The sequence below is a fragment of the Camarhynchus parvulus genome, chromosome 13, assembly GCF_901933205.1.
Source record: "Camarhynchus parvulus chromosome 13, STF_HiC, whole genome shotgun sequence".
Classification (NCBI taxonomy): domain Eukaryota; kingdom Metazoa; phylum Chordata; class Aves; order Passeriformes; family Thraupidae; genus Camarhynchus; species Camarhynchus parvulus.
Genome location: NC_044583.1, coordinates 16,115,771 through 16,139,307, shown reverse-complemented (window position 1 = coordinate 16,139,307; position 23,537 = coordinate 16,115,771). Strand labels below are relative to the sequence as shown.

Here is a 23,537-nt window from a genome sequence, read left to right as displayed (position 1 = left end):
TGCCAGGGATGCATGGCAAATGCAGGCAAAATGGAAAGACTGGGGAAATGCCTCATCTAATGAATGGGGAGCTTTTTCTAACTTTAATCCCTTGTCTTCAGTAAAAGTGTGAAGAAAAAAAAAAAAAGAAAGCTTTCCAAGAGCAGGTGAAAGAGCTGTGCTGGCCCTTAAAGGAGCTTATCATAGACTCATGGAATGGTTTGGGTGGAAGGGAGCTTGAAGCTCATCCAGAGCCACCCCTTGCCAGGTGCAGGGACACCTTCCACTGTCCCAGGCTGTTCCAAGATCTGGAGGTGTCCAGGGAAGGGCTGGAGGTGGCACTGGGTGCTCTGGGCTGGGGACAAAGTGGGGATGGGGCACAGCTTGGACGTGATGATCCTAGAGCTCTTTTCCAACCGAAATAACCCCGCGATTCCGCGCTGCCGGCGCTCTGAGAGCCGGGGGGCTGAGCGGAGCACAGCGAGCGCCGAGCGGACCCTGCAAAGTGCGGGAGCCCCGGGGCCGCCCGTATCCCGCACCCCGTCACCCCTCACCCCCCATCCCGCATCCCTCACCCCGGATCCCGGATCCCCGAGCGCGGCGGGGCCGCTCCGTAACCCGGCGGCGGAAGCCCCGGCCGGCCCGGCCGCCCAATGGGCTGGGGCTGCGCGGCGCCGGGGCCGGGGCCGGGGCCGTCACTTCCTGGCCCTGCAGGCGCCGGCAGCGAGGCCACAGCCGGGGCCGGGGGCGCCCGCAGCCCGCCCGCCGCCACCACCGCCACCACCATGCCCTTTGACTTCAGGAGGTGAGTGTCGCCGAGAGTCGCGACAGAGCCCGCCCGCCCCGCGGGCAGCGCCCGCCGCCGCCCCGCGCCGCTCCCCGCCCGCGGGTGCGCGTGGGATGGGCGGGCGGATGGATGGATGCATGGATGCATGGATGCATGGATGGATGGATGGATGGACGGACGGACGGACTGTGAGTAGGGAGGCTGTGCCCAGCTCCATCGTGCGGTTCCATCCAGCCGAAGGGGGTGTGTGCAGTTTGGGTTGCCTGGGCAGGACGGAGGGAGCAGCAGGACGTGCGGGGTGATGGATGCGGGTGTTGGGGTGGAGGTGCTCCCTCACTTTTTGTGAGAGGGGTCACTGTTTGTGGTGGAGCTCCTGCAGCACCTTTCGAAGGTCATGGTGCGGCTCCCATGGCAGCTTTAGGGCATCATTCCTTCCAGTGGGTTTCCCACCTTCTGCAGCTTCAGAGGGTCATTCCTTACAGTGGGGCTCCCACAGCAGCTTCAGAGGGTCATTTCTCATGGTGGGGCTCCCACAGTAGCTTTAGGAGATCACAGTGGGGCTCCCACAGTGGCTTTAGGGGGTCACTGCTTAGGCTGGAGCTCCCAGAGCATCTCTAAGGGGTCACTCTTTGCAGCTGGCTCCATGTGCCAAAGCTGTGCCACGTGTCTGATGGCTGGGGACCAACATCAACATCTCCACCTCTGGTTTTGCCATTTTGAGCAGGTGCAAGTTGAAGGATTTGACTTTTCTGTGTGGCTCCTTCGTCTCCTGGGCCATTGGAGGCAGTGTCAGGTACCAAAGCAGAAGTGAAAAAGACACCTCTGACTTCACTGGAGCCAAAATAGCAACTGCAGGTTCATTTTCTTTTTTGAGCTGTTCTTGAACCGATAATTTGCATCTTTCCAAGTTCAGAGATGCCAAGAGGAAGATGCACAGATGAGTTTTCGAGTACAGATTTTACTACGACATTAATAGTACAATAAAAAATAGATACATTTTTGGGAATTTGCAGGTAACGATAGTCCTTTCCATGTAGGATCATCATGACCCCAACATGTGCACCCCTTTGAGATGGGAAATGGTGATAGTGCAGTGTTTTATTATATTTTTACTGTAATTCTAAACCAGGCCTCTCATTTATACAGGCTAACAGGATCTTGTGTGATCCATGGGGCATTGTTGAACACGGAGGCAGTTGCTTCTGAATGAAAACTTGCTGAAGCTGGAAACAGCATCTGCTGGATCATGTGGGATCCGGGGCCCAGAGCCTCGTTTCTTTCTGCTTTTGTGTAAAATTTGATAGAAAAACTCTTCTTTGAGACATTCTGCCAGCTGCGAATCCTATTGCCATCCATTTCCAGACTTGTAAAATACATGAACAATAAGAGATCCTGGGCTGTGGCTGTCACTTTGTAATAGCAGATAAAGAAAATGTTATTTCTGATGTCTTTGAAAATGTAATTTCTGTTGGGTCTCAGAATGGAAACACTGGCTCACCAAGAGCACAATCATCTTAAGAGACAGCACTAGTGCTTCACTTTGGAATGGAAAAAAGATGTTCAGTAAAAGCTGAATTGCAGGGTTTGTGTTAATGAGTTACAAAAACAGAGACATCAGTTCAGATCTGCATTTTAAAGATTCACAATTGCAAATAACTTCTTTGTCATTCAGAGTGGAGGATTAGAAATAGACACTTCAAAGCTCTTCCTCAAATAACATAAGCTCACTGAACTTCAGCTTTTCTGCAAGGATGAATTTTTCAAAAGCTGCCATTGATAACAGGAATTTCCTATCCAAAGTACAGAGGAGCTATTGTCACGTGCAGCAAACCACTTTCCTGTTTTAGAAGCATGAACAGAGTTCAGGACCAAAAGGTTTGCAAAGGTTAGAGCCCTTTTTAGCTGTTGTGGGTTTTGTTCATAGTGCAGGCAGTGGAACAAAATCTGCTGAGGCTGGAAAATTTTACTGTTGTAGGTAAAATATGATGCAAACATTAAAAAAACCACACAGGTACTTCCTGACAACTCTAGAAGGTGCAATACGAGGCTCTTAGAGAAATAAGGTCACCACCTTGAGTAAGTTTCTGAATGAAAATGACATTTTCACTGTGTAAATTTCAAGGATTTTCTCTCAGCGATTTCAGCAGGATGTTTTGGCAGGTACGGTTTGGTATCCTGCCTTTTACATTCCTGCATGTGACTAGGGGTTTGGATTGGTAAGAAACTTCTAGAATTGCCTCTGCATATCTTCTAGAGTCCAAAATTCCATGTGGAAAGGTGTTGTGTTCTTCTGGAGGCCACACATTTCACGTTGCATCTGAAGGAATTCTGGCCTTAGCTTCTCTTCCAAGGACATTTGGGAAGGCGAGGTTCTGTTGGTTTTATTGGTTTTGTATCCTCCCCTTTCTTGGAGCTTTATTTTTGGTATTTTAGGATGGCAGGATGTTGATACCAGGTGTAGAGAGGGGCGTTGTAGAGCAGCTGCAAGTTTAGGCTTTGAGCTGTTTCCACACTAAGTAGCTCTAGGAGGAATAGGTTGCCCAAATCTCATCTGGAGGTGATGGAGACACAAATGACAAGTAATTAAAACAGCCCAGGACCAGAAATGTCCCTGTTCTTCACCAACTAAAAGCCAAAGAAATAATTTACTTCCATGGGACTAAATCTCTTTGCTCGGTCTTAAACTTAGCTAGCTTGAAGAACCAAAATTGCTTAAAAATCTTTCTTGGGAGTTTTCTCCATCACTCTGATATGGAAGTAGCTTGGTTTGTTACTTGTACTTTTTTGTACAATTTTTTTTTCTGTAGGATTTCTGTTTTCTTGGCTTATCAGTGGTTCCCTTTCCTAATACAAACTTCATTTAATTCATAAATAAACCAATATTTTCACAGTAATCTGGCATGAATAATAATTATTTTGTGTCAAGTATCTTCAGGGTTTTAATAATACTCAGTATTTACCTAATGCTTTTCATTTTTCAAAGCATTTAATTCAGACTAATCCCCCCAGTCCTGCTGTGCTGTTGGTACAGAACCAAATTTTCAGCTTCCAGATTGGAGCCTTCAGTACAGGTCTGTTCAGTGCATGTCACAAGAACCCAGCCCTCCTACAGAACTACTAAATCAGTTTGTATTTCCAGAAGGCCTGGTTCTTTCCTATTTTTTAACACCCATTTGGCTGAAAGACAGACACAGATTTTTCCCTTCTTGCCCATCTCCTGGTTTTTAGAACTTGTGTCGGCAAAGCAGCTTTGGATGTGTTTGATGGGGGATTTTGAGTTCTCTCACTGGAGCTGAAAGGGTATTTCCCCTTGGAGCCCTTAAGATCCGGTGTCACCTGCACACTTGCAGCCTCTGAGGATGGTTCAGATCATAATTAGATTAAACTCTAAGCCTGGGTCATCTTGAGTGGGGATTGTGAGCCAGGCAGGAGGGATCCCACATGTTGTGTGATCCTGTTAGCAGGAGGCTGAGCTGGTGCTGGGACTTCACACTGCTCAGGTGTTGAGAATGGCACAAATAAAAATGAGAATTACAGATATAAGAATGAAGTGACTCCCCTGCAGTGGAGGAGGACGTGGTGGGGAGGAGCATTGTTGCAAATTCTCTTTATGCTGGTGGCTTTTCCTTGCACCTGCCTGTCTGCATGGAAGAGTTACTGATGGGTTTGTAAAATACTGAAACTTCTGAACCATCTTGGTCACTTTTAGTTGGTTACGCTGAGAAAAACTAAAATAGACCACTCTGAAATCAAGGTTTTGTTCTAATCCTGGGTAATTCACAGTTGTGCCCTGGCCAGGTGTTTCACACAGAGTGGCAAATGTCTGTGAATCCTTATTTTTATTTTTAACTGAGAGTTTCAGAATTTATTTCCCACAGTTAATCATTGTGATGTTTTCATTAGGGTTTTTTTTTTATTGTTCCTTGTTTGGTTTTGGGGTTTGGTTGTTTTTTTTTTCACAATGTGATAACTGTATGAAGTAACAACGTGCTGTACCCGGATTTTGGAGGTCATGGGAAAGGAGCCAGGCTTAGAAAGTATTTAGATTTAAATGCTGATCTAGAGTAGAAGGCAAAAACTTTTATTCCATCTGCACAGTGTGACAGGCTCTTGCTGTCAGCTGTTCTTTGGCATGTCTGTGATAAATGGTATTTTAGTGTGGGTGTGCTGATTCAGACCTATGGATCATTTTTATTGTTTTGGGACACAGGCAGGTCTTCGCTTTAGTTCCTGAAGGTTTTCTTTTAAATCAAATTGTTCAGTCTTAACCAAAGCTGACACACTCCAACCTTCCTACTCTTAGCAAAGGGAGTTTGTTTGGTTTTAAATTAGACCTAAGGGTTGTGATGGTGAATAGCAAACTGATGCTCACGCTTGTGACCAGGCACAGCTGTGAAATCGATTCCTGACCAAAAGAAAAATGAGGGGACCTTAAAAGACTGTTTTGTTCCTTCTTTTCTGAAAGAAGACTAAAATCAAGTTATTTGCCTTAACAAGTGAACGAGGAGGTGTCTGAGGGGTGCTTAATTTGGAAAAGATTTTTCTCTGTAGACTCAAAATCACCTAAAATTCCCTGGTTTGTGCTCATTAATCTGGGCAGGAATCGATTTCACAACTGTGCCAGGTCACAAGTCTGAGCATCACTCTGTCCGTTCCCCACCACAACTCTTAGGTCTAATTTAAACCCATACATACTCCCTTCAATAAGAGCAATAAGGTTGCAATGATTTTGTCCAAAATATTAATTCCTGTATGTGATTGAGCTGGTAGCCATCAGTTCCTAAATCAATGTCTAGGGGCTGTAGCACAGCTCTGGTTTGGGTAGTTCCAGATTTATAGAATTACAGAATGAGAGAATATTCTCTGTTGGAAGGATCATCGAGTCCAGCCCTGTGACCTTGGCATTATTGGCAGCAGGCTCTGACAAACTGAGCTCATTTCAGCAGTAGCTGCGTTTCCATCCCCACCTGCAGCCACGTCTGGAGCCTGTTCCAGTTCACATTGTGCAATGCCACTGGTAAACAACCCTGCCAAGTGGTATTGCTGCCACCTTACGTAATGACCAACGTGGATTTGGGTGCCAAGCAGTGCCATGACTAACTTTGGCTCAACAATAGCCCTTTGAGGGCACCTGAGAAATTATTCTGCAGTCACAGCAGTCAGATGGGCAGGCAGAGCTGTACAGACAGAGTCTATTGATGTTTGTGCCACAAATAACTGATTATACATGGTGTGCATGTATGTAAATATTTCTTTCTAAGTGTCCCTAGTGCATCGTTTCTCTCAAAATATCATCAGAGTAGAGATTTCTTTTCCTGAGTAAGTGGGGAAATATTAAAGTCTGGCTCTGTAGGAAAGCTTTGCATTGTTCCTTCTGAACTTTAACTGTCCTCCTTTGTTCACTCCTTGGTGACACAGATGCTTCCTTCATGCCATCATAGTTCATTGCTGTGAAAATGACTGAATCACACTGTAAACAGAGCTGAAGCAATGCCACCAGCCTGGACTGGGAACTGGGGACCTTGTTCAGCTTGTATTTTGAAGTGTGCTGGTGTATTTTTTAGGCATGTAGTTCAAATGGTGGAGGTGGTGAGGAAAGAATAGTCTTGCAATGAAGGAAGGAGGGGGGAATCATCTGTTTTTCTTGTCTTCTGTCCAAGTACAAGCCCTGAAGTGATGTCTAGGTATTCCTGTACAGAGCCAGCTGCTCTCGAAATGGAAAACTTGGTCTGCCAAAAAATTAACCACAGCCTTGCCACAATCTACAAAATTTTCCTTATGCTGAAATGCCTGAGTATCTTAGTAGTAAATCCTCTTTTTACTGAAATGACTGAGTATTTCAGTAATAATCATAGCAGACACACACAAGATGTAGTTGGCCAGTGCAGCTCACTAAATTGTGTATGTTTGGGTGTTTGCTTTTCTGTTCTTTTTTTTTTCTTTTTTGAAGGATGTTTCCAAATAAGATGTATTTAGTTTAATTCAGAGAAGCCAGAAAGATTGGCATGTAATAGAAGAGCCTTCAAAATGCTGTGTTAAAACGTGCAGGCTTGTATTACTGCTGACAGGATTTCAGGTCATGATTCCTTAGTGTTTATTTAATTATATCCTACAGCAGATCACTTGGCTTCCAGACTGTCCCTCTCTGCAGACCACTGTGTGCCCCCTAAAACATCAGTAATGTAAATGTGACCTTGTTTTCTGATAAAGGTGAAGTCTTTGAGCCTTGCTTGGATTCTCTGGCATTCTAAATGAAACGTGAAATCTGCACTGAAATCTGAATGGGGCTGCTGCATTATAACAGGTTATATCTGGACCAAAAACCAGTGATAAACCTGCAGAGTTGCAGCTCTTGAGTCTGTATCAGTTATGTTTTTTTAGTGGGCATCCAGACAGATATTTCTTGGAAATTGGTTCAAACCAGGGACTTGACTTGGAAGCCAGGCAATGCAGCAGAGTTGTACTTGCTTGTAGGTAACAGACTTAGATGAAAATAAAAACCAGGACTGAGATGTAGAAGGAATGTTGTACAGAAATTCTTGTATTCTTGGATTGGAATTTAAATAGGAGAACCTGAGCTGGTCACTGCAGAGTTACTGATATTCTGGAAGAGTACAATATATTTTAATCCCTTGTATGGGACAGGAGTTTCTCTTACTGATATGGAGAAATCACTCTCTGCAGTAGGTATGGATTGGCCTGTGTGCTTTTGAGGGAAACCTTATGGAGTTGTTTTCTTCACCTAGCCCTCTCTCCCCTTTTTTTTCTTGATTCCCCAGCTATTATATTTGTTCATGCTCTTTTGTACCAATCTCTGATTTTTGTGTTGAGCAAGCACAGCTGGGACTTAAACCAGAAAGCAGCTTCTCCAAATAAAACCTGCACATTTCTGATGCTAAAATAGTTCTTCCCAGATCTTGTTTCAAGGTGTTCAGCAGTGCAAGGCAGCAGCAGAGCCTTAGTGTTTTGTGATTCCTGGAAGCTGTGGCAAAGACTATGGTACAGCTCTTTTTTTCCATAGCTCTCTGGTTGTGTGCAGGTAAATTCTTGGAAATCACAGCCCAGCTTTGAACTTTGTTCAGTGTCTGCTGCAGATCAGGACTTTTGTTTGTTTGTGGGAAGGGGATGTGGCAGGAGGCTGAGGACCCTGAGCTGGCAGGTGTCCCATTGGGAAAAGGAGAAATGTTCAGGACCAAGGGGATCACCAAGGGTGGAAGTGCTGGGGAGCTGCAGGAACCAGAATCTCTGAGTTGAGGGCGGCTCTGGGCCAGGAAGGTTCCAGCCAGCTTGTGGCATTCAAGTATCTGAACAATCTGCTTGGCTTGGGGAGCAGCCATATATGTTTAATGCTCTTCCCCATTCTCTCTGTTCTCCAGAAAATGCTGCTCCCACTCAGGAGTACAATGCCTCTTACAGTCCAGCAAAGGGCTGGATCCCTTTAAATACCAGTCCCCTTCCTTGAGCATTTTTTCTTCATGACACTTTTCTCCCGTTTTGATGAAGCAAAGGGTAATTTGCTCACTTTATTAAAAATACATTTCTCTTCCATCCTTCATTTTGACACCTGCTTCGCTGCCTAAAAGGAAATAAAATGCTTGCTGGCAAGACTCCACCTTTGAGTATTTGAGATTATACTTTCCTCCTCCTCCTGATTGCCTTTGGAATGTGTTTGAGCCTCACATTTTATTTTGCAGGAAAAAGAAAAGTGATGTACTGCTTCCTGTCTTCCATCCTTCAGTGTCACCTAAAATAGTTGCACTTTTGGCATATTGCAGCAATACAATTGCTGAGTATGCTCCTGAGAGAACTCCTTGATATGCACTGGAAGAATAAAACCACAAAACTCGGCACATGGTTGGCAAAAAGGTGTTCTGCAGGACAGCATAACAGAACCACAGAGCAGGCAGAAGGGAGGAAAAAGGAGACTTGGAATCAGTCTAAGTGAGAGCAGAATGTATGAATTTTTGTGCCTTTTTTCAGCAGCTGCTGTGAGGATTGCAAGTGTTTTGTCCTAGAAATAAATGGGTTTGTTTTTCTGTCCCTATGCAGATCCTGTACCTGCTAAGTAACCAGCAGGCCAGATGACATAATGTGCTCGGGCTGGTGCCTCCAAGGTTCTCTCAGCCCCTTTCCCTAAATGTCCAGTTACCCAAAGGCTGGATTATATAATTAATGACAGTCCTCCTGGCCTAACCTTGTTTTCTTGTTCTCAGTACTCCTCCTTGTTTCAGACACTTCCTCTGTTGGTTTCATTATGTTCTTGGAACTGGAATTAAGAGGGAGGAGCTGGCTGGCAAGGAAATGTATTCCTACATTTCACTCCTGGGTTTGTAAGTGTGGAGAGCCAGCAGGTCAGAAAAAATCCTGTTTGCTTTGAAAACGGCTGTGGTGTTGGGAGGGAGAAGTCAGTCATACAGCATTTGAAAAATTGCAGTCTTCACCTGCCTGCAGTCCAGATCAACTGGTTTAAAACTCCATCAGCCCCTCCACCTCCCTGTCTGGTCCTGCTCATATCAGAGCTTGCTCAAAGGAATGGAGGATTAACCAGTTCCATGTAATTCTGAAGCCCTGAGAGTTTGTCCAGTAAAGCCCAGGTTCTGCAGTGTGTGTGTTAATGTCCCATTGTGTGTAAATGAGGACTGGCCCATTGCTTAATGAGGTGTGTAATTTATCTGCTGTTACGGGGGTGTAATCTTATAAAATGTGTTAATAACTTCTTGGTATTTACAAGTATCGGCTTCTTGGTCGGGCTTTGAATCTGTATTTGCATCTCCAGCTCACACTCGGGGCCCAGCTTTGCTGTTTGTGTATTCAGTGTTTATTTTCTGTGTGAAACTGCGATTACCAGGATCGCTTATCTTACTTTGCACACGCTCCAAAGTTTGTGTCCCAATTCCCAAAACCACCAGCGCTGTTCACAAACTGCTCTCCAGGCACAGCCCTGGTACTGAACCAAGCTGGGCTCTTGCAGAGCACAGCCAGTGTGTGTTCCTAAAGCCACCTTCCTGCTGCTTTCCTGCAAAGAATCAGAGAGTCACAAAATATTCTGAGCTGGAAGGGACCCACAAGGCTCATTGACCCAGCTCCTGGCTCTGCACAGACTCCCCAACAATCCCATCCTGTGCATCACTGGGAGTGTTGTCCAGACTCTCCTGGAGCTCTGGCAGCCTTGGTCAGTGCCCCACGACCCTCTGGGCAAAGAACCTTTTCCTGATATCCAACCTGAAAATCCCCCCAGCCATTCCTTCAGGTGGAACTTGGAGCTTTGCTAGTTTACCTTCAGATATTTGCATTTTCCCACCTGTGGATTGCCACGTGCTGGAGGAGAGGTGGGCAGATGTTGCCAGGTGCTGCTGTGCAGAATGAACGAGCTGAAGAAGGAGGGTTTAATTGAGTGGAACAGGAATTACACAGTGAGCAGAACAAACTCAGGTCTCTTGGCTCCCAGAGCTCATCCTGGGATCACAGCCTGGCTCTGCCCGAGCTGTCCTGAGCTGCTCCCTGCACATCATGTTCTCATCTGCCGGCAGACAGGAAACATAGAAATGTCATCTAAACAAAGAATTAGCAGAATGAAGTGCTCAAAAGTCAGTAGTTCCTATTTTCTGCCCCTGCTGCTGACTTCCTGCCATTGTTTTCCCATTCATTTAAACACATTTCACCTACTCGGTTGGACTGGGAGTGATTGATTTTATTGTCTGTGCTGGGTTGTAGGAGCTAAGTGTTCTTGTAGAGCTGTCAGAACATGCACTTGCCTTTGGGTGGGAAGAAAAACAGCTAGAGAAAGGATTTCAGAATTCAATCATGAGCTAATATTTCTCAATGAAAATAGAAAAATTAATGCTTTCTATACAGGTGTAGAGTAAGGTGTAGGAATAAGGCAACTCTACTTATTCACGTGTTTTAGAATGAATTTACTATGTGTAGAAATTCTTCTTTCTTTGCTAGGTTTGTGAAGCAAAATTGGAGATTTTTGCCCAGCACATGTACAGCAAGGAGCACAGGAACTAAAAATGCAGGGGGGTGTTGAAACTCACCACTTTTTTAGTGTCAAGTAAGGGAGGCTTTGCTTTAAAAGGACAAGCTTTTCTTGATGCTTCCCCAGTTAAAGCCCATCCTTTCCTAGCTCACAGTCTTGCTCCAAAATTCTGGTCACATCTGACTTTTTTTTTTTTCCCTGTAGCAGCTCTCAAGCACCTGGGGAACATAATCCAGCCCAGGGCATTGCTGAGCAGTGTTTGTCCCTTGCCAGGCTTCTTTTTATTCCTCTCCTCTCCTGGTGATGCCCAGCCCCTGGCAGGGTCACTAAGCAGAGGGGAGTTGTGTCCTGCTCATGCTTTCTCTGTGTCCCAGACCCCAGCTGTTCTCCAGGGCCATCTTTGCTGTTTTATTTATTTCACATATTCTGTCCTTGGGAACGGGGTAAGTGATCTTTCAGGCCTTCTCTGCACACCCCAGCTGTTACACTGCTGAATAAAATCAATTTAACAAGTAAAGAGGTTAATCTTTTTATCTCTGGTCCTGGGCACGGGAGTTCCAGGGATGGTTTCAACAACTGTGAGCAGTAAAACTCCCCCCAGCTACTTCAGACAGGCGTCTGGGATTTTATTTTTTAAGTAAATGGTATTTTGCTAATCAAAAGAGTGCCTTGTGTGCAAACCTGACGCAGCTGTGCTGTTTGTTCTACCTCTGTATTTCCCCTCAGCTTGAGCTGTCATGTTGAAAGCTAAATTGGTGGCTTTAGATTTATCCATTTTACAGAAGTAACAGCTTTGCTTTTTCAGGATCTTACTACGAGTGTCTGATGTGCTTTGTAGGAGGGAATGGAGCCAGAAAAGCGTGTTCTGATAGAAGTACCTGCCTGCCTTTGGTGGAGTGAGACTGTGCCTAAGCCTGCTTGGTTTTATTTAGAGCTAGATGGCCTCTGAAGAGCTTAAAAGCCACCTGATGGCTTGGGCTCCTGGTGCCCAGCAGCTCTGTTGACGAAGCAGGGATGGATTGTCCCAAAGTCATTGTCTGGGAGCAGTGACCCAAGGAAACAGAGCAACACTTGCCTCCTGTCAAACAGCTTGGAAGCTCTTAGCTAAGAGATCGGATTTTTATTTAAAATCTAATTTTTTTAGTAACCCCAGAGTATTCTCTATGCCAATTGGTTTCTCTTATTTTTTTTCTAGCCCCATCTATTTTTTTTTTTTTTTTTTTTGTCTCAAGAGATCAGGTCTGAGGGCAGCAGTTCCACAGGATGGGTCAGGCTGGAGGGGCCCCCAGAGGGTCCCTGGTGCCACCTCCCTGCTCCAGCAGGGCCATCCCCGAGCTCAGGTTTTCCCTTGGGCACTTGTAATGCTCAGGCTTTGCTGAGATGAGCAGAGAAGCTGCCTGAGAAGCCAGCAGAGCACGCAGCTAGAAATGCTCCCTGTCACTCAGCAGCATGCCTCTGGTGGGAAGGTTTCTCTAGAAATACCGCTGGGGATTAAAGCCGGGGCGTTTCCACTGGTGTCTCCAGCCTGAGTGATCCTGCTCTGACAGCAGGCACAGCTTCCTTCTGGTACCATGAATTCACATGGAAAATAACCAACATGGCCTGGGTGTTTAACTCCCCGTCTGCTTCCAAGGTTCATTGATTTGGGAAGGGGAGAAGGGAAGGTGCTGGGACAGGGTGGTTGAACTCTGACCTCCCCTTCGCAGCACCAACCTCCTCTGAAGTGTTCCTGGAGAGAGAAAATGGAGCCTGTTTGTGCACAGTCATCTTTGAATGTCAGGTGGACTTAATCCAAGTTATATTTACCATGACTGAGTTTCTCTCTGCCTCCCATGCCCTCCTTCAAAATGATGAAGTGTTTTATGCAAAGTGGATTCTCAGCTGTAATTGCTGTCTCTGCTAAGAGCCTTAATAGTAACAGCTACTGAATGAATCATAGTCCATAAACTCTTGTGCTGTCTCTAGGAAAGGGTCTTCCAGAGGTGGGAGCAGCAGGAATATGAGGAAACAAAGCTATGTGGTGGGATGGGGGAGACTCTCCAGAACCATTGTTCCAGCTCATTTCATGTGCACTCAGATGTGTTTCCTCAAGTGGGGCTGAGGTTTCTCATTCTCTTCTTGCTTCACACCTGCCTTGGTTTCCTGAATTGCCCCTGCAGCTCTTCTGTCGTGAAATCAAACTTCAAACTAGACCCAGTTATACAAATCTTGTGGGAAGAGCTGGTTGTCTCTGCACCAGGTCTGTGGGGAACCCAAATAAAGGGGATGGAACCAGCCATCTCTGCTCTCTGCTCAGTAAAACAACAAAAAGGTTCAAGGAGGCAGATAGGCAATGGGAAGAGGAAGAACAGAAGTGTTTCAAGTGACAAATCCCAAGGTTATGTCCTTGTCTCCAGGGAAGATTAATCCTCAGAGCTGAGGATGATTTGTCTCTTTAAAGGCACTTAAATAGAAATTGGAGTTGGCTGGATTCACTGATATCTACATGAAGTAATTAGAGAGGCTTGTGTAATTCTGAGGGATGTGGCCTAAAAATGAATTTGTTTAGAATGTCTGGATGACAGATGCTCTCAAAGAAAAGGCAGTGGATGTTTTCTAGCCTGTTATCAGACAGACCTGCCTCAAAGTGACTCTTATCAAAAACCAAATGTAAGCTGGCATAGGCTTAACTGTCCAGGGCTGTGTTTGGCACCTGCCTTGCTCTCTCTGTATCTTCCACAGTGCTGTAATTTTTTTGGTTTTTTTTTCACCAAAAGCCATCTGGGATTGTTGTTTTGAATGAATGTTCCCAGAAATGCACAGTGCAGCAGTTTTTCTGTCCACCTGAAGAAGAAAACCAGTGTAACAAATAGAGTACTTTATCTTCTTTTGACAAAAAACACCTTTTTTTTTTTTTCAAGACTGAGTTTTTTAAAACTTAATGTCTGCATGGGCTGCTTGTGTGTCATTTCTTGAACATGACAAGTACAGCGTGTGACAGTAAAAATTCTCTCTTCCACGTTGTAACTGGGTTTACTGGTGAGCATGTAATGAGTGGACTTTGTAAAGAACAGGCAAGCTCTTTGTTTAGTCAGGACTTGGTGTGTGTGGAGAAGTAGTGACCTCATTGGCTTCTTGGCTTCTTGAGGTTTGAGGTTTGCAGCCGTGCTCTGGTCCCCTTTGCAGGGAGGACTTGACAAATGGGGGAAACCAGCAGCAATATCTCACTGGGGTTTATCTGCAGTTTGCAGCTCCTTGCCGATCAATGGGGAGGGGCAGCGGACCAGCAAAAGGGTAAACAAGGTTTGGTAACTGCTTTAACCCACTTGTATTCCCTGTGCAGTGGCAAGGAAACAGTTCTGGCGTGAAAAAGCTTCTCAAAGGCCAGCTTAGCCTTCTTTCACTTTAGAGAACAGAGAAAATTGCCTAAAGATGCAGTGTTAGCTGCTGTGCAAGGTTCAGAGCAAAAAGAGGAGAGTGGTTTTGGTGTGACAGCCATGGTTTCAAAGGGGCTGTGAAAAGACAAACTCATTCCTGCCTTGGGAGTGGATTAATTGTACTGCAGACACATAAATTCTGTGTGAGAAGAGGGATCTCCACAGAAATCTGAGTGGCACTGCCCAAATCAGCCTCCCACTGAAGGGCTGAAGAGAGGAGTTGTTATTTCTTTGTGCTCTTTTCAACTGGAGCCCTTGAGTGAGGGTTTTTGTTGAGCAGGAAGCCATCTCAGCCTGGAAAGGTGTATTATTCTTTATTTCCACCCCGTGTCTACGTGCTGTTGTTGTCTTGCCTTTCTCTTTTTCAGCCTCTGCAGCCCATCTCTTTCTCAGGGAAGTCATGTTTCTTACCAAGAAGGAAACAATCAGGGATGGCATTTCTCCTGACCCTAAACCCCTTGTTTCAGAGTCACCAGGATGGGTCAGGTTGGAAGAGACCACAGTGGGTCACTGATCCAACCTTTTACATCCAAACAGTTCTGAAATATCCCCAGTGAGGGAGCCTCCACACCCTCAAAGTTGATTTTTCTCTCTGTATTTGATAATTCCCCCTTTGTGTAGCTCAGTCACTTCTGCTGTAGAATTGCCAGGTGTTTGTTTAACTTCATAGTGAATTCTGTTTCTGCTGGAAAATGCGTTGTCCCTGCAAGTCACTTCAAGTTTTTTGTCGGTGAAACAAATTGGTTCAGCAGCACCAGGCTGCCTCATTTATTCAAAGAGATCTCAAAGCTGCTGATGTGTAATGAAATTAAGGTAGTTGTTCACTCCACACTGGACTCGTTACTGAGAGTGAGTAATGTCACCAGGAATTAGTGACCTCAGCTCCAAATGTGGTATCTGCTGAAAAATAGATGTCACCTCTCCATGCTGGTGAGCATGGGAGGTGGAGAACCAAGTGTTGTTTCAACACCCACATTCTTCTGGGTGAATCACAGCCGTGGACCCTTTCTGCTGAGCCAAGATGACAACGGTGCATTTACACCACCACTGACCTGCTAAAAGTGGAATGTCAGCCATGATACTGGTTGGGTTTTTAGTTTTTCTTAATCATCTTTGACATGATAAATGTAATTTGTTGTAGTGAATGCTCACAGCCTCTGACTTTCAGGATGTGCTGAAGTACCCACAGTAGAGGCAGTGCGCTTCAAAAAGAAGATTGATGTTTAAATATTTGGTTCTCATGGGGAAAAACATAATCTGCCTGAAGAACAAAACCATTTTTCCTCTGTGAGCATTAATTTCTGGAAAGGGACAAAAATTAATCTTTTTGCTGCGGATTTATAGTGTCCAAATTCTGTTCTGTGACCAAGTGCCACATGAGAATGTGTTCCAGTTCTGCTTGATTAACTGGAATCCAAAATCCAGCCCAAGAGCTCCAGAACAGCCTTTCCCCTCAGGTAAATCAGTGCAACCAGACCTTGCAGAATGGTACATGAGAACATTCCACTGCTGCTCACTCCAGAGCTTCTGCTGGGTCTTTGCAGGGATTCCACATCAGTGATTTTGGGAGAAATTCAGCCTGGGTGCCGTGGCCAGGGCATCCCTCCTGCCTTTGTGCCAGGGAGGGATGGGCAAATACTGGAAACTGAAGGAGGAATTAATATTTTTCCTTCTCTGATATGAGCTCCTATGGGTATCAGGGTTTCCCTTTGCTAGAGGCCGTTTGAATTTAGCCATTGTCTAGTTAGTTCTCCTTAAAAGTTGTTGGGGTTTTTGATTGTCTCACATTCTTTGCTTCTTGTTCATGAAAAACTTAACAGCATCTTACAGAGTTGTTGAAAAAGCTCTTCTCAGATTCCAGAGATGTCAGAGAGGATTCTTCTGTTTGGAGGTGTGGAAATCTTCGGTGAAATAATGTATTTATTACTTCATTTCCTGAAATATTTCGGGTCCAAACTTGAAACTGTTCAAGTGTACATAAAGCCCTGGCAGGCAGCTCCTGCTGAGGGAGTGAGCTCATCCTCTGCTCAGGGGAGGCAGCTGAAGCATCAACTCTAGAACAAAACTGCAGTGTTTGGGTGCTGTGCCCTCCCTGCCACTCACCCAGCGCTGGCAGGGACAGCTCAGGTGAGACCCCACCTGCAGAGCTGCCCCAGCCCAGCAGGGACCTGGAGCTGCTGGAGAGAGCCCAGAGGAGGCACCAGGATGGGAGGAAAGGCTGGGAGAGCTGGGGTTGTTCACCTGGACAGGAGAAGCTTTGGGGTGACACAGTTGTGGCCTCACAGTGCCCGAAGGAGCTGCAGGAAAGATGCAGAGAGACTTTACAAGAGCCTGGAGTGACAGGACAGGGGGGAATGGCTTCAAATTGACAGAGAGCAGGGTTAGATGGGATATTAGGAAAAAAAAATTACTGTGAGGGTGGGCAGGCCCTGGCACAGGTGCCCAGAGCAGCTGTGGCTGCCCCTGGGTCCCTGGCAATGCCCAAGGCCAGGCTGGACAGGGCTGGGAGCACCTGGGACAGTGGGAGGTGTCCCTGCCATGGCAGGGGTGGAATGAGATGCTCTTTAAGCTCCCTTCCAGCCCAAACCATTGTGTGATTCTATGATATTCTGTTAATATTAGTGTAGGTACAGCTTTTGAAATCCTTCTGGCGCTTGCTGGCACTTGAAATGTGCCACCCTTTTGTTTGGTTCCTTTGGGGTCACCACTTCAATCTCACCTCCTTCTTTCCGAGAGGAATGTGGCACTCCTGTCCATCAGAGAGCTGCAGTTAGTTCTGCCCCAGACCTGCCTTAATCACACCAAGATTTGTGAATTCTCTCTTTGAGCCTTCTTAGGAATGACCCTGCTCATCTCTGTGATGCTGCTTTACCAGTTTGTTGACATTCCCACCGAGAGAGTTTTTTTGCCATGTCCTTTCAACTCTTGGATTGATAAAAAACCATTGTAGCTGATATTAGTTATTAGTTCGTTATTTGATGTTAGTTATTAGTTCGTTATTTGATGTTAGTTATTAGTTATTAGTTAGTTATTTGATGTTAGTTATGGATGTTGGTTCCTGCAAACCTCTGACATTGCCAAATGGGCTTTTTTTATTTCTCTGTTTGCAACCCTGCTCTCTATTGACAGAAAAGACATTCTGGATGTGTCAGGAAATTCCTTTGTTGTACTGATGACAGCCTAATTCTAACTTTAGCCTCAAATTCTGGAATTGCAAGGCCCAGCCTTCCCTTTATGAGAACAGGGGTGACCTGGAGGAAGAACTTTCCTAGCAGCAAGTTTGTTGTTTCCACTCTGAAACGCTGTTAATCCATCAGCTCAAAGATACAACTTCTCCTTACAAGTCTCGCCTTTCTGAGGGGAGGAAGAAACTTGCCAAAAGCTAAATATAAACAAGGTGCAGTGGAAAACGCACATGTGCCTGCTGTGGGAGTGTGAAGTGATGCGTCCCTTCCTAAAGCAGCACGAGCTGCAGGTTAAGGGAGTTCAGTGAGCAGTTGTAAATCTACACCCTGGTTCCTCCTGCTCATGAAAGATGAGTCCCAGGCTCTGCCAGTGGGTGCTCAGGATGGCACAGGGTGTGTGTGTGCCCTGTGAGCTGGCAGGTGCAGCCCCTTGTCACAGACATCTTTTATGACAAATCCTTTCCTTAGGATTATTCCTCCTGAGAAGCTGAGAGGCCTCAGGAACAAAATGTAAACATTGATTATCTGCTGCTGTGGAATGCAACAGGTGCGTCTGTGATTGGCCCATGTTGGTTGTTTCTAATTAATGGCCAATCACAGCCCAGCTGGCTCGGACAGAGAGTCCGAGCCACAAACCTTTGTTATCATTCTTTCCTATTCTGTTCTTAGCCAGCCTTCTGAGGAAATCCTCTCTTCTATTCTTTTAGTATAGTTTTAATATAATATATATCATAAAATAATAAATCAAGCCTTCTGAACCATGGAGCCATGTTTCCTCTTCTCTTCCCTCATCCTGGGACCCCTGTGAACACCATCACAGCCCCTCTGCACATCCAGGCTCCCTGCAGCCTTGCTCACACCTTCCACTGCTCGGGCTGCAGCAGGGAGGCAGCTCTTGCAACAGAGCACAAGGTTCCTCTCTGTTCCCAGGCTACAAATACTCCTCCAAGTGACCAATGCCTCAGGAACCTGGAGGCTTGTTGGAATTTTTACTGCAGGTGCTTGCAGGAACGTCTGGCCTGAGGGCAGGTAAAACCTGTTCCCCTCTGCCATGCACACAGCTCCTCCCTGAGCATTACAAATCATCTCTGCTGTCTAATCCTCGTTCTTTTCTCTTCCCAGCACAGTGTAAGTGCTCTCCTGGGATTGCTTTCTGTTCTGGGAGGTAGGCAAGGAGCCAGTGGCAAAAGGAGAAAGGTTTTTCTAGTGCAGGCAGATTTTTAACCCTTAGGTCTGATAGGAGCTGCCACAAATCTCTCATTTCTTGGGGTTTCAGGTCTCCTGTTACAATAACTCTTGTCAACTTCACAGATTTGTTTGAGGCATTTGCTTGATTTACTTATTTTTATAATATGTGTCATTAATGAAGCCTCTTTGGGCTTCTGTCCTCATTGCATTTGATCTCTCTGGTGTCTCACAAACATACTTTTCAAGCTGTCATTGAATCCTCTACATTTCATATCTTCTAACTTGGGGTTTAAATAGTGAAGAAGATGGCTCTTTGTCCTGACCATGCCATCTCCATCATTCTTCTCAAACTTTGATGCCATTTGGGCTTTCCCTTGCCCTTGTCTGAGTGCATAACCCCACTGCTGTTTTCACTAACAGGGATCAGACTGAGGAAATTGTATAAATTGGGTCCAGTATCAGATGAGAAGTTGCCTGAAACCCTGAGGAGTGTTGTTCCTGTGACAGACTGTGAGCCCTCCTAGCTCAGAATGTGTCTTTTCCAAGCAATTGATTGTTCTGCCAGGGGACTTGCACATAGCCAGTCCTTTTTCCTTTGGGCTGGTGATCACTTGGATTGACTGGTGTCACACATCACTGAGCAAAATCTAACTGGCAGTGTTTGCCTCTTATCCCAAACTTGTCTTTTTTGATAGTTTTGATCATTTCAGCATCCTTGTGCAAGCTTTAATACACCTTCCCTTCCCTTCTGCTTGACTCAGGTTCTGGATGTCATCCTTCAAGCTTCTGCTTTCACCCATAAACCTTAATCAAGCACTTCTTGTAGTGTCTCTGCCTAATCCAAGCTTACTTAGGCCGTGGAAAAGTTAATTTCTGGTATTGGGTGTTACTTATGTGATGAAATGACAATCTCAGAGGAGAGAACTCTGCCTCATATGACATCAGCTTTCCAGTGAGCTGTTTAAAAAGCCGGATTATGTTTTTCTTTTAAAGCTGTGATGGGCCATCATTTCAATACTAGTAAATATTTCTGATGGTGAGAACAAACTTCCTTTTATAGTATCCACACGCTGCTGTTTTTACTGAATCCAGCCTGGAGCTGTTTCCTATTTCTGTGTGTTGGCTCACACTCAGCAGCTCCTGGTGCTCACGTGCTCTGTCTCCCTCTGTTTCTCTCTCAGCTTTTTTAGCCTTGTTGATCTATTATTGTGACTTTGGCCAGACGACGCCAGCTTTCAGCATTTAATGGGCTGGGAGAACAACAGCTTCCTCTGCCTGTGAGAGAGACCATGATGTCATCAGCTACTTTGGGTTCTTTCACCATCCTGATGCTTCTGGTGGATGTGGAAAGAATGCAAACAGCACTTTCCAGATGTTCTCAGGGCAGCTGGAAAACCATACATGGATTGTTTGCTTGGGGAATATTGCTGGTCTGTTTAGGTTCAGCAGCGAGAAGGGCGATGAAAACACAGCTCCTGTGCTGTCAGGTGTCTCACAGAGGGTTGTTGGGGTGTTAAGTGATGGCACAGCTTATTCAGGGCTCCAGCTGGGCACCCGAAATATCTTTCTACCTGCTCCCCTTTCCCTCTCTTCCCTTCCTTCCTCCAGCTTCAGCTCCTGAGTGAAGCCCAGGATCCTTCTGACCTCCTGCAAGGCAAATGCTGTTTTGTTCGTGCAGTTCCTCAGAGTTCCCTCAGCAGTTGAAGACTAAAGAAAAGAGCAGTTATCTAGTTTTTCAACTCCCAGTAAAACATTTGATGTAGTAGGAGCTCCTGAATAAACACAGGGGAGTTTCATCTTGGTGGCAGTGCAGGCTGGGAATTTGGAAGCCCTCTCCAGGGCTGGAAAAAGCATCAGCTCTCACCCACTTGTGGCATATCCAAAAAAGTCTATTTTTAGGGAGAAGTGGTCACTTCCTTCTTTAGGGTGGGTGGGTGGGTGTTTTTAATGCATTAATTAATTTTTATTGAGTGATGGAAAAGCTGATGTCAGAGCTGCATTGCGGTTGGGCGTGCAGGAGCACAGGGTGGTAGGAAATAATACAGCTAACACATGAGGGCAGGGAGAGTTTAACCATGGGCAGTTTAAAATAGCCCAGCTGAGCCCTATGGATATTAAAAACTATGACTGAATCAAAACAACCATCTAATATTAAACTGGACTTTGCTGAGGGAGGAACAAACCTGTTGGGTTAATTTCTGTTGTTGTATCCAACGTCCAAGAGACGTTTTTTGGTCTCAACACCTGGATTTCTGACTTGGGGGTTATCTGTTTTTGATTTTGCAGGATGTAAATGACAAGGGGCAACACAGGTTGTGTTTTACTGGGTTTTTTGTTCAGGTGTCTGTAGAGTATCCTTTTCTTTTTACAGTGGTCTGTAAGCTTGTCCAGCATGACTTCTTGCCTGGCTGCTCTCACAGTTCAGATTGCACAGATCCACAGCAGGGAGGGGGAGGGAAATGCTTTGGAAATGGGAGCCAAGACAGAGCACAGTTACATAATTGTACAAAAGAAAAGTTGTTTCTTTTTTGTTTTGTTTTTCCTTCCCATATCCTCCTGCCTACTGAAAAAATGTTGTTGGAAAACTGGATGGAAAAAACTTCAGCATCGTTCATCCCTGTGGGGGCATGAAATGTATTGAAATGTTCCACCTGTTTTATGGCTGGTGCTTTTCCTCTTTCAGGTTTGACATCTACAGGAAGGTGCCAAAAGACCTTACACAGCCAACCTACACAGGGGCCATTAGTAAGTAACTTCTTTTTGATGTCCTTGCACAGCCCTGGTCTAAAATTAAAGATTGTTTGGCCTCTCTGTCTGCAGGGAATTCTTTTAAAGGGATGTTAAGCATTGGAAAGGGTGCCCTTTGTTGCTGAGGCAGCTTGTTCTGCCCATCAAACCCTGGAATGGTTTGTGTGAATTCAGAATTGTAGCATGGTTTGGGTTGGAAGGGGCCCTAAAGAGCCTCCAGCTCCAACCACTGATAGGGATCCACTCTCACTCCCATGTATCAATCCACAGACTCTGGCTGATACTCATCTCTTGCCTTGGGCCCCTTTTCCTTCCTTCCTGCTCCTGAGGGAGGCTGGAGGCTGAGTAATGCCATTTCACACAATGATGTGCAGCGAGCTGGCTGGGCAGAGGGCTTGGTAAACATTGATCAGGCTGATCCTGCCAGGCCTGTCATTACCCTGCTCATGCAGCTTTCCTGTCCCTCTGAGCTGGGACTTCCTTTGATCAGGGAGCTGTGCCCCACTCAGCCATGCTGGGAGATGGGTCAGTAGTCTTGTGTGTCATTGCTGACGTGAGTGATGTCACATCCCTTGGTGACAGCACGCAGGACTGAGTCAGTGCCAGTGAATCAGGACACAAAGGAAAGCCCTCTGTGAGCTGGAGAAACTCCTGGCTGGGAGCATGGTTGAAGAACAGGTTGGTGTGGAGTCTCTGTCCTTGGGGATGCTCCAAACAACCAGAGCTGGCCCTGAGCAACCTGCTCAGAGCAGGGGAGTTGGATGGGATGGGCTCCAGAGAGGTCCCTGCCAGCTTCGACTGTCCCGTGCTTCTGTGAAGATAACACATTTCCCTAAATATTTACACTCAGAGTCCTTGTCCCCTGAGTTCTCCTGGCCACTGAATTACTTGTATCCCAACTCCCATGTGGGTTTGCTGAAGTTGGGAACAAAGAGCTTGACTCAAACTGTTTGGGAATTCAGGGGCGGATGAGATTTGGTGTTTTGAAAGAACACTTTGAACTTGTGAGTGATCCTGCCTTTTCTGCTGTTTTGGAAACTCACAGTTCCCACACTGCCACTGGGCTCCCTTTGAGAATTTGTTATGAATCACCTGCAAAAGAGTATTTTAGAAGCAAAAAAAACCATCAAAGGCCACCAGAGTTTAGGCTCTCAGATCTGCAGTAAACAGCTCAAGTGATAAGTCTGTTGTGGGAAAGCTTCAAGGTTGTGACTCTTACTTAAAATTATTAGCTGACTTATTTCTCTCTATTGTTATTTACAGCTTCTCAGGCTTTGATTTTCTTCTCTAACTGGTTCTCCTTCTCTTTCTCACAGTGTTTTTAGGCAGCCTGATAGGAGCTTCTGAACCACACAGGCCGCCAACAAACTGGTGCCTTTGCCTGTGAGGATCTTGTGAGCAGCTTTTCTAATGGGCTTTTTTCTGTCTGACCAAGCCTGTGGCTTGTAATTTGAAAGCCACTAATCTCAGGTGTTGTAGGAGGCCTTGGATGAGACCAGCCCATTGCCAGGCCAGTTGGAAGCCTGGGAAGGTTGCATGACCTGGTGAAAAATTGCTTTGGGGAAATCAGCCTGTGTTAACACTGGGAGCTTGAGTGCAGGGGAAGGTTCTGCCTCTCAAAAAAGCTTTTAGGCTTTAGTGATCATGTGGAATTACTATGACTGCAACTTTATTTTGGCTTTCTTTAAGTCCTCCAAGTTTTACAGAGCAGATACAAAATAGTCCATGATATTCCAGCTATTAATTTAGGCCTTTTCCATATGATTTCTGCTGAAACCTTAGTTCAGTATCACTTCTGGTGCTGAAGGCTTTCTGGAACAGGAATGGACCTACTGCAGGGTTTCAGCAGTGACTTTTGGATTGTATAAAGGCCTATTTTCAAAAACAAAGGTTGAGCTTTATTAGGGAAGAAGGCACAGATCAGATTACAGAAGAAAAGAGATGGAAAAGAAAAGCTCAGCTCCTCATCAGGGCTGAAGGGGCCAAGGCTTTCAGGGAAGAAGCAGCTAAGGGAGAGTAAATTTTGGGGGATTTTGAGGGAGAAGAGCAGGTGGTCTCAAACATGAGCAAGCTCAGAAGCCAACTGGAGTTACTGAGGCTTTCTTGGGTATGGATTTTTAATTCCCAAATTTGCAGTGAACCCTGCATACAAGACACTTCAGATCTGTGTGGCAGCCGCTCAGCTACAAACAAGTTTTTTAGGAACGAAGGAACCAAGAATTTTCCTGGAGTGAGGTTTGTCCAGAACAACACAG

At 45.6% G+C, this 23,537-nt stretch overlaps 1 protein-coding gene across 1 annotated transcript in view; it reads left to right on the top strand.

Annotated features, from left to right (window-relative positions):
- The first annotated feature begins 667 nt into the window (after positions 1–667).
- The window catches only part of ERGIC1 (endoplasmic reticulum-golgi intermediate compartment 1), a 51,906-nt gene continuing 29,036 nt past the window's right edge, over positions 668–23,537 (top strand). The window contains exons 1-2 of the mRNA XM_030957309.1: positions 668–784; positions 21,218–21,279. Of these exons, the coding sequence (XP_030813169.1) occupies positions 765–784; positions 21,218–21,279 (82 nt within the window). The 5' untranslated portion in view covers positions 668–764. The remainder of the gene's footprint in view (positions 785–21,217; positions 21,280–23,537) is intronic.